The following is an 18,204-nucleotide window of genomic DNA, read 5'->3' as shown; positions in this document are numbered from 1 at the left end:
TGAGACGCCGCTAACAGCCGGTCTCCCATTGGAGCGACGAAGCCCTGGCGAGGAGAAGGGCGAGTGGCAAACCATTGAAACGGCCCCATGAGAATAGACACACATGAGATCCTTAAAGGCAATAAGCCGGCACTGCTTCTCCTGCGTTTAATTGCGAGGGAGGTTTGGCATATTCTGTAACCCCTCCACAGCCTATTACAGGTGATGACCAGCACCTGCTCACAGAAAAGCAAGAAAAACCCGAGGAGGAAGTGAGGAGAAGCAAATTCCTCAGAGGGCACTTAGTTAAGAACTTATCTGTCTTGCCAAGAGCACTTTATGCATGTTCTTCTGCGGGAGACGAGGAATTTGTTAAAGTTTGTATCATCCCAGGAAACCATATTTAAAACATGTTTCACATGACATCTGCCGCTGACGTCTGAGGGTTATTTGGGGGACAGGTGAAGGTTTTTAACTCTCACAGAGAAATGTAGGGAGGGTGTTATTTTGGAACGTGCGGTGTTTCTCTGTCAAGTCACTTTTCCGCTTCAGGATAACTGGCTTTAGGCTGAGAGAAGCCATATTTCATGGCTATAATACGGCCCGAGTTATTTAAAGCCACTGATGACTTCAAAACCACGCAGGGAGCTTAGAAAAATGTTGAAACGATGATTTAATAAAGTTGTGCATTTCAGAAAAAAAAAAAGAAATGGAGGAGGGAGTCCTGACGGACCCGTCCTTATGTCTCTTAACAAGATGAATGAGAGCCTGGTTACGATTTTAATAGGAATTCCTTAATTAATCCAAACGCAAAATGGAATATTAAAAGCCCAGGGAGTATTCGTCACTTCGGCGGAGCAGCAGGTCAACGAAGCCTCCGCTGGGATCTTTGAAACGACAGATACAAAGCTGGCGGGAGCCTTGCGCCATCAGAAACCAAACGAATTGTGGCAATTGAATCCCGCCACTGAGTTCAATTAAATAGTGTTTTGTCATGAAATATGCACTCGGAATGGTTAAAATAGACCCACTTCAAAAGCTACATCCCGGAGGAAGTCACATCATCCTGCTCTAATGTCATCTGGATGGCTTCGCTATGGTCTCTGCGCGTCACACTTTCGAGTAATCATGTTGCTGCAGTAGCAATGGCAAGGATTGATCAAAGTCTTCCAGAAGCACTGTGTGGTTTGTGGTACTTTCAGCACTTGTTTGCTACTTCCTAACTAGACACAGCTTGCGACCCAACTCAATCACTTTCATTTGCCAATGCACCCCTGTTTCATCCAGGAGGGAGTGGCTTCCAAGCATGTTTATGACCACTGGTAACAAATTATTGGCTATTACAAACCATGTAACTCCATTTTCAGTAGCCTAAAAGAGGCAACACACCTGCTGACTCCTGAATGTACAACAGCCAACTTACTTGTGTGTCGCACCAGTTGCACCCCATTCCACTAGCTCATGTCTTGATCCTTATTTGTTATGTGCACTACTCTTACCTACCCTGCCAGTATGCTCAGGTCGCCAAACAGTGTCTACGTGTTTCATGTGTATTCTCAACAGTAACTCACCAGTGCGTTGTTGTCCGTGCCCATTTCAATTTTGCCTTCGAAGGGTCCCCACGTTGTGCCGACGGGGAGCTGCTGTCGACTCTGGATCCGACGCTCGCCATCCTTATGAAAGGTGTCCAACTCTCCTACGACATAAACACAACTGGTTAGCTCCAGCATTTTATTCAGCATCTATATTTTCTCCACAAACCTACACATGCAGATATTATTACCTCAAAGCCTCACAGTGAGCATGACTGGGTTGGTGCCAGTTTGTAAATGGATAAGCAAATCAAGCGAGCATCTGATGGTGCGCCTCACATGCTAACCTCACTTGAAAGGTGTCTTCAGTGGAGATAATCTGTGTGATACATTGCAGGCTGCCTGTCTGGCAGCAGCTAGTGACAGGCCTATTTTTGTATTTCCAGGAAGGCTGGGCCCCTGTTAGTGCAGTGTGCAGCTCCTCTTAATGAACAGCCAAACCGGATAGTAGCGTCGAACCACCGGAGCTCACCTTCTTGACACCTGCAGCTATCTTATCACTTTGATGCAGAGTACTTTTTTTGCAGACAATGATTAATCAACTAGCTATGATGAGCACGGAAGCTGCCGTTGGCAAAGTTTTGGTGAGATATGTTGCGGTGAAAAAAAAATGTTTATTTACAAACATGACATCGAGTATCACTCACTATGTCCACAGTACCACCCGGGCAAAATATTTATGTATTTGCAGACAGAACTCCAAGATAAGCAACGTTTTAATTTCATTTTTTTCTAAGTTGAAATACACTTCAAATAAATGGCTGAGTAGGCATGTGGGTTAAAAATGTGAACATGAAGAGTGAGTTAAAGCTTCAAAATCAACAGCTGGGATTTTTTTTTTCTGATGAGACTGAACTAGTAATAAATGCTGCACATAAAATTGGATGTAAATTACTACAACAATCAAAACAAAATTGTAAAAAAAAGAAAAAAAGAAAGGGGTTAAAAATGGTGTTTCCTAACACAGGCCTGACAAATATAATTTTGCAATCCTAACAACAAAAGAATGTGCATTTATTCTGGCCACATATATCTACAGCAAGACATAAAAGTCAACTCCCAACACTAAGTTGAAAAACCTTAGACCCCCTCACTGGTACCACATTAGAGCAAATTGTTAACCATTTGAGAGCACTGATAGAAAAAAATAAATAAATAAAAAAAATACCCAACAATTTCATTCCAACCCTGTATTGTTACTGTTGCATATTACGACCAAGCCATAGGCTACAAAACAAAGAGCAGATGTCAAAAACCATTTATAGATTCAAAGTAAAAAGGCTTTCATTGCATCCACACCCTGTCCAAAATCACTGAACTTCAGATATGTGAGCAACAAATGGAAATAGCAGCAGTCCACCTGCTGCAGCTGTGTACCGTCACCATCATGGTCGGACAAACCCCATTGCTACACACCATGCTGGACATCAGCGGTCTGTCAGAGGTAACAATGCTCTGCAACATAGTCTGTTAGCTATCGATTGCACTCTAATGCAAGTTTGCACTGTTTGCTTCCACAGTTTTGAAAGTGGCATTACGTTTTCTATAAGAGCAATAATAAAACTGCTTTGGAGGAGGGATGCAAACCCACACATCATCAGTCAGAATGTTAGTGCCGATCGTTTTGAATGACATGCTTCATAAAAACATTGAAACCCAATTATACACATTTGACCTCAATGTATGGCAACACCTCTTTTGGAACAGTTCCAGAGCATTATTCGAAGCATCCTAATCGATGCTAACAATCCGTCTCAGCGCCCTCCATGTTCCTGCTGGTGCTGTGGAAGGTTTGGGAGCTCATTACAGAGAAATAATTAAACACTGGTGCACAGCTGGTCATCATCACTGAGAGCAACTGCCACCGCTTGATGCTTTCTGTTTGTCCTCAGATAAGACCGGTGGCCTTTACCCGCTTGGATGCGAGTTCCTGTTTAGCCCGGCTCAACACTGGGCTCAGCCAAACCTCCGCCGACCATCAGGATTTCTCTACTTTGCCATTTTCGGTCCTTTTTATTAAGCGGCTCTGGATGTTTGGAGTGAAAAGGGAGTGAAAAGGGAGTGAAAGAGCAGCGAGCGAGAGAAATTCAGACTGGTGGTCCAGCACGCCCAGGTGACAGTTGTGCGCAGCTCTCTGCAAATGTCGCCCGAGGACCTTGGCTCACAGATGGCTCGTCGCATCTGCTGCAGGTACAAGTGGAAGATCTCCACACCAAAACACTCGTTGATGAATAATGAGCTCCCTCCACGGACTGCTCCCAGTGAATTTCACACAGGCTGTAAAAATTACCACACAGATGGGTGGTACTTTTCACTGAGCTTCGAATCATTCGCTATGTTTCAAGTAAAAAAAACCTCTAGGATTCTGTCATTGTGGCATGAGAAAATGCCTGGAAGCACAAGTAGTAGCACAGCAGTGACCCATGTGTGGAAGCACGTTCTGGATCACATCATTGACATACAGAATATGTGATGTATCCTTAACCTGTTATGGATATTTGTTTTGAGTATAATTCCATCAAGATCATATTGTTTTATAAGGCAAAAAGCAATTTCAGAACACTGAATCAAGGTGTGTTTTGGGAAACTGACATTTCCATCGAGGTAGGTACAGTATTTTTGACCATGTCAAAGTGTAATTCAGGTGTGAATATCAAGACATTATGTATTAAAACCTTTGTGCGTACACGAACATTGAAGAATCTCTTATAGCGCATCATGTATCATGGCATGTACTGTACTACATTTGGAAGTACTGCAAAGTACTATGCCCTATTGGTACTGGACCACTGCAGACCCTTTAAAAGGAGCATCCCTTTCACCCCAAACAATATAGGCTGTAATACAACGGATTGGGGTTCAGAGAACTTCAAATCCCTCAAAGCCTCTACCCGTGTTGATGACGATACTGTTAACCACCTCCACCCTTTAAAGTCCCCCTCTAAAAACCTCCGCCCCACCCAGCTTTCCTCCCTCGATAAGATCATCATCTGTCGTGAAGTCTGCTCCTGCACTCCATAGATACTTGGCAGACCAATGAATGTCCCCATTGTTGGGGAAGATTCTCCCCTGATAGCCCCCAAGATGCTCCACGCTGGCATCTGTTTGCTTTTTCTTTTTTCTTTTTGCACGTGTCCATTTTTTAGTGTGTATTGTGTACAGGAATAAGGAGCCTCTTCTCTCCCTTCAAGGGCACATGACTGAAAGGAGATAAGTTTCTCAGTGGCAGTTTGCCAGTCTGCTATACAATGATGGGGGACTCTTGGCAAAAGCCCCAAAATGATGTGACCCACTATTTATGCTGAGCACAAGAAGGAGAAAGTTATGTGGCTAACCTATAGAAATACGCAGATTTACCTAACCAGGTTTGTACTAGAACTATTTCATATATATGGTAAAAGTTACCATGATAACTTAAATTATTATTTTTTTAAAATCAAAGTTCTATAGCATTGAAATTTCAACAGCATCCAAAAAACTACAGTGCTATTGATATAAATAACTTGGAAGCTGCCAAAACGCGTTTGGAATGTGGCCATTTCAAATTACAATAAATGTATTCAATACATTCATACTTGATGGAGTAAGTAATTGAGATCAATATTTTAGTTCATCGTGGGGCCTGAGCTTGTGACCGTCCGGCAGGAACAGGCTGCTGAGTGAGCAACAGTAACCATGTGAGAGACGGAGACAAAGACGGATGGCGACAAGGAGAGTCTGCTTGAGCTCCACATGGCAGATGACTCCTCTTCATATCAAGCAGTCCCTTTGAATCAAAGCAAATAAATGAGAGCTGTTCAAAGTTCAATAACCTGTCGAGGCAATTCACAGACGCCCTCCTGAATCCAGTCATCTCCTCTGACGGCAAATGGGCTATAAATTAATATAGCATGTGGGAGGCATACGGGGTGAAATGGAGAGCGCTGTATCAGTTGGACAAAAGGTGCCACATCTTTAAAGCAGATATGTGATATGAAATTTTACAGCTGAAGGAGAAATGTCAGCGAGCTTTGATAAGGGAGCGATGAACTTTTCTAGCCTCCATACCCAAACCGCCATTATCAGGCCCCAGCGAGCAAAATGCAACATTTATAACCGGCAGCTCACGTTATTATCTCTGAGCAAGACACTTGTTAAAAAAAAAAAACCTTCATCACCCTCACCCCCAACACTCCTCTCTGGCTAACATGGTCCAACCTGACTGGATGGCTCTGGCTCAAGTCCTGCTGCACAGCAGGAGGAACGGGTTGACCGTTTGTTTGGAGAGCAAGTCTTCAGGCAGACAGTTCACACAAGGAGTGTGCAGAGAAGAGTAGAAGGGGGGGTTCCACCCTCTGGGTCAAACTTGTTTTCAGGCTTTGTGCAGCATGAGGGGGACTAAGTTAAACAGGTCAATGGGATTAGGGCACTTGTGCTTTGACAAATCCATAGGCAGAGCAGCAGGCCGTGAGGAAGCATGGGGGTTGTATGGATAGAAGCTCTGCAACCTCTTCTTATTGTATGGCAACAATATATTGGGTCAGTTCACTGACAGCAACTGAGTCTACAAGAACATTTGTTGCACTATTGATGGGCAACCCTGAAGACTGTAACCTCCTGATGCATAGGTCTAAAAAAAATCTGGATCACACCTTTCACCTTAATTAGCAAAAAAAGGTTTGGGAACCACAACTTTGTGTCCTCAAAGTCACAAACACAGTTGTACAACTGTGGAACATCATCAACACCAGACCATTGTTGTCGGGTGTCATTGAACAATTGCAATATAGCATCTGTCAAGTTCTCATTTCATCAAACGCCTGGCGAAGTTAGCAGCGAGTCTGCTGACAACAATCTGCCACACATCCATCTTTGGAACCACGCTGCACTTTCCATTGACAGCATGTAAAAAAAAAGGGCGAGAAAGACAGCAAAACTTAAAGAATGACTGTCCTCACTCGGAGATATCCTTCTATCAGCCGGCAGCATCTAGAGGACACACACCACCGCTGCTGCAATCTGATTGTTTTAAATGCTTTTCTTAAAATTTCACGAGCACGCAGAGGACATTACTCCACCCGAGTGTGTCAGGATGAATGAGTAATTGTACGAGAGTTTGCTGGGGATGCATGTTTTTCAGACAGATGGATGAATAAACTAGGCTCGCTACAAGAGGAAGTTGTTGTTTAGCAATAAATACAGAAGAGAGTATGAGAGCTGCTTAAAATGTAAGAGAGACGGAGGGTCAAGTTTGAGTTTGGGCAATGACAGTCGTTCAAAAATAGAAAACTGACAATGAGTGACAATGCCTGAAACAACTTAATATACAATGCAACATCTTCCTATAGCACATAGTGGGTAGATGCTATTGGACAGCGAGGCACAACGACCTGTAGCTTTTTCTCCTGCAATGGTTTAGTTGATTTGATGACTTGTAAATAAGACTGACAGGGTCCTTCAAAATAACCACATTCTATTTACAAGAAGGTTGAGGTTTAAGTCGGGCCAAAACCCTGTACTTGCATGAAAATCAATGTTTCTGGGAGGAGTGATCCAGAAGGACATTAGGAATTAGAAGAACTGTACCTGTAAATCTTTAAATTACATCCGGAATCTCTCTTTTCAAACAGCATATTTTACATAAGATGTAGGTAGCAAAGGCCACAACTCAGACAGTGGGAGACAGTCACAGACAATAATAATACTGTACTTGAAAAACTCAATCTATCTGTCATAATACCTTGGAAATGTTGGGTCACTAATGACATGTACTTCAGGACAATGAAAAGAGGATGATTAAAATATTCACACCAGAGACAACAGTTCAACGGTGGATGAGCAGAACTCTGCCCATAAAAGGAACGTCAAAGGTAGGATTCCTGGGAGTCATTCTAGACTAAGTTCTCAGATGGAAAACTGCACAATGGTCTGTTTCTTTCACGGAGAGGATCATTGCAAATCACAGTGGCTGAAAGAACAATATCTACGGCCAGACATGGCTTGTCATGCTGAGAGGCAAAAAAAAAGAAAAAAAGAACAAAACATCCAAAAATGTACGAGGAAACTAATCACAATGAATAACAATCATGACAAGTGCTGTTGAAGGTAAAACATGCCTAAAAGACGAACTGGACAAGAGAAAGGAATTGATTCATAGTTGCGCCAGGTGTGCAAGTCATTGGTCAAATGAACATATTGCATAGAAATGCCATTACTAAACAGCAGTGGAAAAATTGAGAAAAAAAACATGGCAAAGGTGAAACAAAACTTTTACTTTCATTTCAGAGCATTTGAATCCACAAAATATGAAGTTTATTAACCTGATTCAAGAGGATATTGAAAGGATCTTGTCATCAAAATACTGTGCCATATTCTGGAAAAAAATGGAGAAAGTACACGTGCATTTGGGCCAATAATGATGGTTATGTACAACTGTAATGAGCATACTTAATCACAAAAAATATTTCTTTTTTACCTTTTACCTGAAACCCTTTTTTTCTATCTCAAAATAACGGCAGGAAAATGTCCATTGCAAGAATGTCTGAGAAATATAAGTTGAAGAATTTGAAATTTTAACAAGCGAACTTCCATCTTGGAGTCGATATCCAACAATCCCCTGGATTTTCCCCGAAGTCAATTACCAGGCTGCAACTTCCCCAGAGTAACAGGGAAATCTGTTTTTTCTCCTTTCCTGGGTGACCTAGTTGTCTTTTGTGAGTAGGTTTTAGCTGGAGCAGTTTGACAGTCAACAGATAAGATGGATTAAGCTCTTTTTTCATCCAGTTTTGATGTGAACAGCGTAAAAGCGGGTTAAATCATTGAGTTTTCAGGAGTATTTTTTTAAATGCCTGGAGATAGAGCGATAAATGAGCTAAACCTAAGACTTGGACCGGGGAAGGTCAAGGTTGCGGCCCAGGGGAGCAGCTACCCGGTGACAGGGGCGAGTCGAGCCCACCTCTCATTGCTCACAGAAAAGATACACGGGAGGAGTGGAACCAAATCCAGCTCGGTGCATCAAAGAGCAGTGCACTCTCGACTTATGTGGGTGCATGTGTGTGTGTCGGGGCGGGGGTTGTGCAGTTGCTGCTTACAATAGCACGCCTGATTGGATGTGTGCGTGTGTCAAATATCATTCCACCACAAGCAACTAACCAGCTCTATAATTATGTTTTCATAATTTACACGTGCTAAAATAAAAAAGCCATTAATCCCTTGATACGCCACAGAAAATAGATGAGCAGTGAAATATTAAATGAGTGTTCAAAAGTACATTTGGTGAATTGAGAGACACCTCCCCCACACCTGAGCGGTGCAACGTGTTGACAGCCGTACAGTCACGTGATGCCACTTGCCCAATCTAGCTTGGGCTTCTAAGCCGCTTGCCGCGGAAACCACTTGAGCAGAAGAAAAGGTGAAGAGCCCACAAATGGCGACCAAACCGAAGGGCCAGGGGTCAATCTGGCGTCTGTGTTTTATTCCCCTCTTATCTGTGTCGCGTCTGGTCGACACGGTGAGGTTTGCGGTCCGAGACCTTTCCCAAAAAGACGTATTTGGCGACACATTTGGTCGACATCTATTCCTCCGTCACTGCTCATGTCGCTGACAGGGAGAGTAATCCTATACACTGGCTGCTATTGTGAAATGAGAAACTAGCCTCCTTCACTGCCACGGACCAGATGCACCTCTCTCCCTCTCTCTCCCTCTCTCCCTCTGTCCTAATCTGTAAACGACTTAAAGGAGCCTTATCTCCGGGCTCTTCTGCTTCATTTCATGCTTGATTTACTTTAATTTGTCTGATAGGGCACAAGGATTTGGAAATGGCCCATCTTTCGGTGGAAAATGTTCTGATTTTTCTTCGGCATTGTTATGTGGAGGTTTTTTGAATCTCCCCCACCCCATCATCCCTTTTCTTCATCTCCATCTTTCTCCTCCTTTGCCATTCTCTTCTCCCTGTTTCATTTTTCTTTAAAAGGTGTTGCTGCTGCAGCCTGTGGTGGTGGTGCTGGGGACGGGGGTCTCGCTCCTGTGCAACAGTCTGTTTGGGGGCATTCAAGTTTCCCATGAAATGCAGCGACGTTTTGGGATCCACAGAGCAGCCGAGTGCGTCAGACCACAAAGATCTTGTGTTGGAGTTAAGAAGCGACTGGTCCTTCAGTTTCCTGGCTGATAAAGTTGCAAGGGACAAGCGACAAGCACTTTCTGGGAGTCAGGCGGCTCCCATCACCAAGACGCTTCCTCGCAGCCTGTGATTAGAGATGCTCATATCTCCGCTATGAATCCTGAATAATCTCCCTCCCACCTAAGAGCAAGCTGCAAAGGAGAGGAGAAAAAGAGCTGTCCTGTATGTACACAGATGTCACAGGGCTGTACAGTAAAAAGCCCCCCAAATCTAAATCCTCACAACCTGACTCAGCCTGACTAACCTGAATGGTAGAACTTTTAATCACATAAATAAACACGCAGGAAAAAGAGCAGAGATAAAAACGCGGAGGTGTACAATGGTGACATGCGTGATGCGTTTTCTGGAAGAGACAACTACCTCCAAACACCAGGAGATGGCTCACAGCGGAAGCCAGGGCATTGAAATTCATCTCACAGCCTGAATTTACTTAACTGCGGGTCTGCGCTGGGTGATAAACGGAGTGATGATCCTGCAACACGTCTTTATCCATGCTTTGCTTTAATTAACGCTGGCTTGTTTGTTGAAAAGATGATTAATATGCCAATGAAAATTGTATAATTGAATATTGCAACACTCACACAATCAGGGAGGAACATGCCATTTTTATTATTAACTTTTTATCTCCTTTATTATTACTATTATTTGGTATTTTAGTTCGCTCGACAAGCTGGTTCCCTCCCTCCACAACATGTAAGAAGGAAGAATAAAGAAGAAGGGACACACTTGGCTGTTTATTGTGTGCATTCTTCAACATGGAAAATAAGAACCACAACCAAACCCACTACAGATTATTAGGGGACTACTGGGACTTAATGCAGAGCACATTTCTGACTTTGATTTCTTTTATATACTAAAAGACTAAAATATTACTGGTCATTTATTCCCCTTCAAAATCTAAATTGATTTGTTTGTATGATAAATTACACTTCTTAAATGACATTTTTTATGAAATATTTGTCATTTTGCTGCATTACTTATTTCTATATCAGAGACTGATAAAGAATTGGTAAATAATCTAGTGCAAGACAGAGAGGTTTCCAGTATACAGACTTTTTTCTGTTTGAAATAGGTTACAGCTAAAGTAAACTCCAAAATGATTTATACTTTTAACTTTTACCCCTTAACACTGAAACACATGTTATCCTACCAACTGTGCCAATACAGAATTACAGAAAGAGAATTGAATCCATTGTATAGAGGGTTTATAACTATGTGGGTACTACTTTCTACTGTATATCAGAAGCGAGTGAAGTGAGTCTTACAGATCTGAGTGAGTACCTGTAAATTGAAAGTAGCTCAAAATCAGGGTCCAACCGATTTCACCACATCTTAGTAAGTCCTCATACTGTGGAGCCGGCGATTTTCTTTTGCAATGTCTATGTACTGTAACAATGATTTTTCCTACTCTGACACTCAACTGTATAGGTCCACCCACATCTGTCCCATCTGTTGCCATGTCAGCACGACGCCAGTTGCACCAGTGATGGCAGAGAATTGGACCTGGTGGCCCCCTCACTGAGCCCTACATCAGGTTGCTGTAGCGTTAGGGCCTGTCATCACGTTTCCTCTGTTCTTCAGTCAATGCTAATGTTACCACGCGTTGTGTTCTGAGCCCCGTCTCTTCTTCCAACCAACACCCTACTTTATTTTAATGTAGTCTTCCATTGCCTGCAAAACACTTTGAATTACATTTTGTTGATTCTAATGTATGTGACCATGTAGTGCAGACATGTAACCCAGAAAGAATGCAAAAGTCAGAGAAAAGAAAAAGGTTGTATTCTTGCAAGAGATTTGAGCCAAACCTTGTGTCGAACACCAATGAAATATCATAAATTAAGAATAGCAAGGCATACCATATGAATATGAAAGTAACCTCAATCTGAACCTCGAGCAGTTAGGTATTCCGCAAAAAAAACTTTGCAAATTCATGCATGAAAAGAACTACAAATACTCAGACACACTTCAAAAATGGCCAAAAGAAATGAAACAAAAGTAAGTTTCAGTTGAGCAACCCGGCGTTTACCCAGCGTTCGATCCCCTCAGCGCAGCTTGCACTGGCGTCTCCATGTAAATGCTGAGTACACACATCAAATATTCAAGCAATTACAATGATACCTCTTAGAGGAGCGTGTGCTGTGACAATGCCTGGGAGGTTGAGCGCGGCAGAACAAACATATTCACAGAGCTAAAGAAAGATGTGATGGGTGACTGGCCCCCGGAGGCGGAAACACCACCACCAGCCATGTTTCCTGCTTCATATTTAGCTGCCGCCCTTGTGGATTCAATGAAGATGCAGAGATCGAAAAAAAAAATGGTATTAATTATTGACTTCGGAAAACAGGTTGGATTTATAAACACACAAATGCTCACTATCTCAGTGAGAGCGCTTGCATGCTGCTACAGCCCACACAAAAAATGAAAAAAGTGACATCTTCAGTGATAAGAACAGTGATTGCCCTATTTTAGATTATATAACTAACAAGCATGAAGTTCCTGCAGAAAGCCTCTTAGTAGAACGGATCAGTGGACACATTTGCATGGAGGCAATGCAGTGCTGGAGTACAGTGATTTTTCTAATCTCTTGTTTAATATTTCATCATCATTATCTCACATTGTCAGTGTGAGTCTAGTCAAATAATGATGACAGGAGTTGTCTCGAGGAACCTCACTGAGAGACCTGTCTCTTTTGAAGCCTCACTGTGAAGATGGTCACAGTAGTGTTAGTTAATCGGCGATACAGGGAAAAAGGAAAGAAGGAGCAGGTTAGGGATAGTGAACACCAGTAATGAATTAACCAACGCACACAGCAGAGGAACACACATATAAATACAGAACAGAGGTGCGCAAAGCGGGGGTTGCAAGCCGCAGGTTGGGGGTCTTGGAGATGTCAGGATAAAAAAGAGTGAATGTAAAATTACAGTCCAATTCAAAGCAGCTGATGTGGACCGCAATGCAGCAGTAGCATCACAAAATTCGCTTGGGCAAAACACAATTTTGAAAACATTTTGGGCTAATGGTTAAATAATCTTCTGTTCCTTGTCGCATTATCATTTTACATTTTATTTTTTGCTAATGGACAGACAGAATGAAAAATGGACAGACAGACGATCGCAAAAAGGTGGAAAGCTCCTTGCTATTCAACCACAAACACTACAACACAAACATACCTCCACGGATGTCGACACACACCCTTGTACACAGAACAAGAGGTTTCAGACACATGAACCAATTACAGTACATGTTTCGTTACACTCAAGCATAAAATAAAACACCTGCACCCAAACGGCAACAAATACTGTACAAACACCCCTGAAGACACAGACAATTACACAAAGACAAAACATGTGGATCGGACATGTGCACACCGCAGGACACTCCTACCCATCCGTACCAAACACACACAAACCAATGGCATAATTGTATAGACATGATAAAAATGAAAGTGTTAAACAGCAGACGTGGTTCAGATCAGACTGACATGAACAGCGGTCGCTGAAAAGAACTCGGATAAATGCACCACAGCAAGGAAGCAAAAAAACAAGAGTCTCAGATGACGCACACCATCTACTGCCACTAAACGCATCCAGGAGAATTTGGGCGACACATGAGAGTTTGATTACATTTTAATTTTACATCAGCAGAGGCACAGAACTCGCAGGGAGGTTGATGATGGACTTTCATCGTCTCTATCAGAAATCTGGGCGTCATTCATGTTTTGTGAGACTTGTCAGAAGACTTCTGAATAAACCCCTGCAGGAGCAAGATAAAACCTGCCGTTTCTCACCGCAGAATTGCCGTGATGCACGTCCAAATTTCTTGATTACAAGACGAGCGGCGGGGAGGGGAAGACGCATAAAACCTTGAATGAAAGGCTGCAGAGAAAGTTTTGCTGATATAACAGTCAAGTGTGTCTATAAGTCTACTTAAAACGCTTAGGTATCAGCGGAGACAGCCGCGACACTCCCGTCTTATGATTCTGTCGAGACACTACACTATCAAACCTTTCATTCTGCTCCCAAGCTACATTTCCGGTGACAAAAGCTTTGGCAAAGCCTCCTGAAGGATTCATCTATCGCCTAATATTTCCAATCCAATTTAACTGAAGAAGCCGGAGTGGTCGGAGTTTACCAATCTTTGCTTTCCAAGACTCCGTGTGCTGAAGGCTTGAGGGGTTCAATCAATGGCGCTTTGATCTCTGCTGGAACCATAATTATTTAACATTGTTACAAGGATTTCTCTAATCCATCCTACCATTAAATCCCTTTTACACCCTCATCTTCTACAGCCTAATCTGCATCTGGGTGCTCCGTTTGCCTCATTTCGGCTCTCGCCTCCCTCCCTTGACGACACCCTGACTTTAGAATGGACCGGAGCAGACAGTTGTTTACTCAGCCAAACTTGACTTTACTGGAATGGTCACAACTATATTTAAGTGTGTTTTCAAGCATTCGTCACATACAAGAACAAAAACAAAAACAACTGACATTTACGCACCGAAATGGATGGAAAGAATCCACCATATCCCACCACACCCACCTATTCACTCATTTTTCAGCATCAAAACTGACATGCATATACAAAAAAAAAAACACACACACACCACCAATGCTCAGGAATGTCCTCTTAAAACATTGTACTTCCATTTTGATTCTCATGTTCTGATTAGTGACACTTCTGTCAACATCAACTAATGGAATTCCAGAGTCCAGCTGCCTGGTACTCTCAAGTTTAATCCATATACTAATCCCGTCCATCACTCTGACTCACAACAAAAAAAGGCCGCACTGTCCTTCACCAAATATTTGCATGTTTGTGTCTCTCTGCGATAAAAATAGCAGCATGAGCCACAGCAAACATTTGGGGAGGCACCTGCCACACAACCATGGCCATCTGCTCCTCTTACTCTCCTCACATGACATATGTGCATTAAACCTGAAACGGTTATTGTTGGTGGCACCCGGCAGAGGATGGATCGTATGTTTTGGCCGGAGGCACAAATGAGATTCGAGAGTTTTAACATTTGAGTGAAGCTGCTGATTCAGCACGCGCATGTTTGATGTCTTGAAAGGGGAAGGAGGGAGGTGTCGCCTTGTTTTAAGTCAGGTTGGGATAGCTCTGATGTCTGTTCCATCTGTGTATGGTTGTCAGGTAGACGCACACCATGGCTGCTGTCCCCGAGCTGTTGTCCTGCAGGAGCCAAAAGGATCAGGCCAAGAGCTGCTTCTCTGAGCCCGGTGGCATCTTGTCTCACCCCCTGCATCTTACATTGTCTCCAATGGGGCAGGTAATGTTTCACTGAAATGCCGTTGTCGTAGTGATTACCTCACATAGAGTTGCATTAAGCACAGTTAGATATTTGTTGCAGGTGCTGACCACTTCAAAATAGTAACACTGAGGTGGCGCAACGTCATTGGCTGAATCGGTATATTTGGTGATGAAAAGCAGGAAGGCCTTCCTCTGATTTATTTCCTTACAACTGCACATGCAACTACATTCCTCGGCCTGTTTCACAGGCGCAACACAATGAGAAGAGTGATAACAATTAGAGCGCTCCTAACGAACCCTGGATTTCCCAGACTTTCAGCGGGGGGTGTGGTTTACATGGAGTCAGATAAGGCTGCCAACAAGTTCATTAGCAGAGTTAGCTAGCTAACGCGCATCGCTCCCAATTAGCCTAGAGGAGAGCAAGTGGGAGAGAATGAAAGACACAGCTTCAGATTGCTATCGCTGGCAGTCCGTGGAAATGAATAGAGTGGCATGAACCCTATCTCCTGAATCAGCCACTGACTGCAATACATCCGTGACGAGAAATGAACACAAGACATTAGATCAGCGTGCAGATTCGCTTAAGGACATACTTGTGGAGACGAGGAAGGAGAGACACGCTGGGTGTTCCACATCAGAGACTCAGAAACAAGTGAGAACATGAAACGGCAATCAGATTAATAGCAAGTCTTTCTACGTGCTGCTCAGCCACAGAGAGAGGATCCAGCGAATGGGAAGTGATCGCAGACGGCACTTGACATGAGCTGGCAAAAAAAAAAAAAAAAATGAAAACAAAAGTACAATGACATGATGTAGATTGTAAAAGCCTTTGTTGTTACTCAGCAAAAGGGAAGGTGTTTCAATAGACTCACCAAAGCAGGTGGGCATGCTCGGAGTTAGCCCGTCTCATTAAAAGACTCCTCTCTCTTTTTATGCGACGGCCATTACACTTCCTATTCAGATGCACACAGGCGGTGATTAAAAATTATCTGTTGCTGATCGTAATCACACCTGCTTTAACTTTAAGCCAAAGAATAACAAAGAACTTTTTTTTTTTTCCCAGCGCTGAACTATCGGAACATTTACAAAGAGATTAAAGGGGAGACAGTCTCTAACTAAATAAATTTGCTTTTAATCGCTCCGAACAGGAAGTCATGTCATTTCCAACGTTCATTATCTGATTGTCTGATTCTTCTCTTTATTCAAATTAGAACATGGCCATCTGACTTTTGCAGCACAATGGGAAAAATTAAAAAGGGAAATGACCTTTCATCGCAGCCATGATGGCAGAGTGAATGGCATTATTATGCGCCAAAGATTAATTTCGGCCCACTCCACGGTGCCTGTGCAGGGAGCAGAGGAGGGGGCACCCACGCCTCACTGAGTTGATCATTAATTAGCTGAGAAATATAGTGCAGACATGTTGATTATAAACACAATTCTATTTTAGAAACCCCCAGAACAGTTTTTAGGCGACTCCTGTGTTGCCAGTCCACATGAGCTGTGTTGACAATGCGACGAACTCATCCCTGACTGGCCATGCACACAGGAGTGAAAGCTTTGCTATTGAGCACAAAGTTTGTTGTCTGTTTGAACCCTAACTTTTGGTTTGCTTCAGCTAACATACTCAGGTCTCATTGGTAGGCATAAGCACCAACAAGTGTTTCAATTTAACAAGTGGTGGAGAAATATCAAAATAGAGAACAAGTGACTAAAATCTGGGGAGACCACAACTGACAGTGAAGGAATGCAACCTGAAATATGGGCAGATAGGCAAAAAATCATTTGGGTAAATAACGCCCAAACCTTTTGGCACATGGCACTGTGTACTGTATGTTATTGCTAAAAAGCTCAGTACAATAAAATATTAGGGATACACAGAAAATTTGGCCAATCCATACTTTTGGGACACATTTGGAAAGACTTACCAACAACTACATGCTCTGAACCAACGGATCTGAGCAGACCATAAAGTAAAAACAGTCTGTCAACCCACAGTTCAGATATGAGCCATAGCAATCCTTGTTCTGATAAACTACTGTTATCTATTACGTTTACGTTAACTATTATGATTGTTTTGTTATTGATTTCTAGTTTTTTGCGAGTTAAGCCCACATTCATTTTCGGTTACAGCCCTACAAAATACGATATAATAATAATGTGGATGTTGAACAATCGACAAACAAGTCTATTTGCAGAGTATACAATCACAAACTGAGAAGAAATGAAAAGTAGATGTCATACAAGTTGCTTCCCGAAACTACCGCATTGCAAAGATAATGAAGAAAATCTGTGAGGCGACATCAACTGCATTAAAAAGAAACACAACTTTGCTAAGCTTTGATTACATTCCAACCCTCATCCACGGTCACAAGGTTGGGGTAGTGAAAGATGGGACAAGATCATGGATACAAGCAGCCATATTAAGCTTTCTCTGCAGGGTGTCTGGGCTGACCTTGGGGACAGGGCCAGGAGCACAGACATCTGGGAGAGGCCCACAATAGAAGTGTCGCCCCTCCAAATTGAGAGGACTCCTATAAGGTGGTTTAGGGATCTAAGTAAGGATGCCTCCTGGACGTCTCCCTTGGGAGGTGTTTCAGGCATGTCCGTCTGGGAGGAGGCCATGGGACAGATCTAGGACATGCTGTAAAGAATAAGTAGAAGTCGGTGGAATAATGGATGGATGGTTTATTTATGAATTAGTTGTGTTTGAGATGAATAAAAGGGAAAAAAAAAACTATGGTGTAGACAACATCAATCACCAAAACCACTTACTGCTGTACCCACACAAGAATGTTAGCCACCAACATTATCTTACCAACTTGTTTATGAGGGACTATCCTCAAAAGAACATGATGGTCTAGCGGTTTTAAAATTTCAGATAACAACAAAAATACATTCCTGTGACGACCATTCATTATATGTAGGCATTTTGTTTGTTTGTTTAACACTGAATCACGCGGAACAAGTGAATTTCATCTGTCAAAGTCAAAGCAACAATTCATGTTCACGCTCTCTCTGCTCTCATTGTGAATGAAACTTCCATAATTAGAAGAGCAAATCAACAACCAGAAGACAAGGAAAGCGCTATATATTATTATTTATTATATTGTTTTCTATTCTTTGTGAAGAAAATCATCATCAATTAATTAATAATACTGTTGCCAATGTCTAAATGTGTTTAGCGGCCATGTGGGCCACATATGT

The 18,204-nt window shown here is 42.6% G+C and overlaps 1 protein-coding gene across 3 annotated transcripts in view; it reads right to left on the bottom strand.

Moving 5' to 3' along the window:
• zfpm2a (zinc finger protein, FOG family member 2a) overlaps nucleotides 1-18,204 on the bottom strand; it is a 128,767-nt gene that overhangs the window by 61,720 nt on the left and 48,843 nt on the right. For 2 of the 3 annotated variants that reach the window (XM_053880478.1, XM_053880479.1), the window contains one exon: nucleotides 1,551-1,675. In XM_053880478.1, coding sequence (XP_053736453.1) covers nucleotides 1,551-1,675 — 125 coding nt within the window. Of the gene's footprint in view, nucleotides 1-1,550; nucleotides 1,676-1,762; nucleotides 1,882-18,204 lie in introns of those variants that run through there. The other variant, XM_053880480.1, reaches the window with a different exon arrangement.

This window comes from Synchiropus splendidus, chromosome 12, assembly GCF_027744825.2.
Source record: "Synchiropus splendidus isolate RoL2022-P1 chromosome 12, RoL_Sspl_1.0, whole genome shotgun sequence".
NCBI classification, from domain to species: Eukaryota; Metazoa; Chordata; class Actinopteri; order Syngnathiformes; family Callionymidae; genus Synchiropus; species Synchiropus splendidus.
The sequence above is the reverse complement of the archived record's forward strand: the minus strand, read 5'-3'. Positions and strand labels throughout refer to the sequence as shown.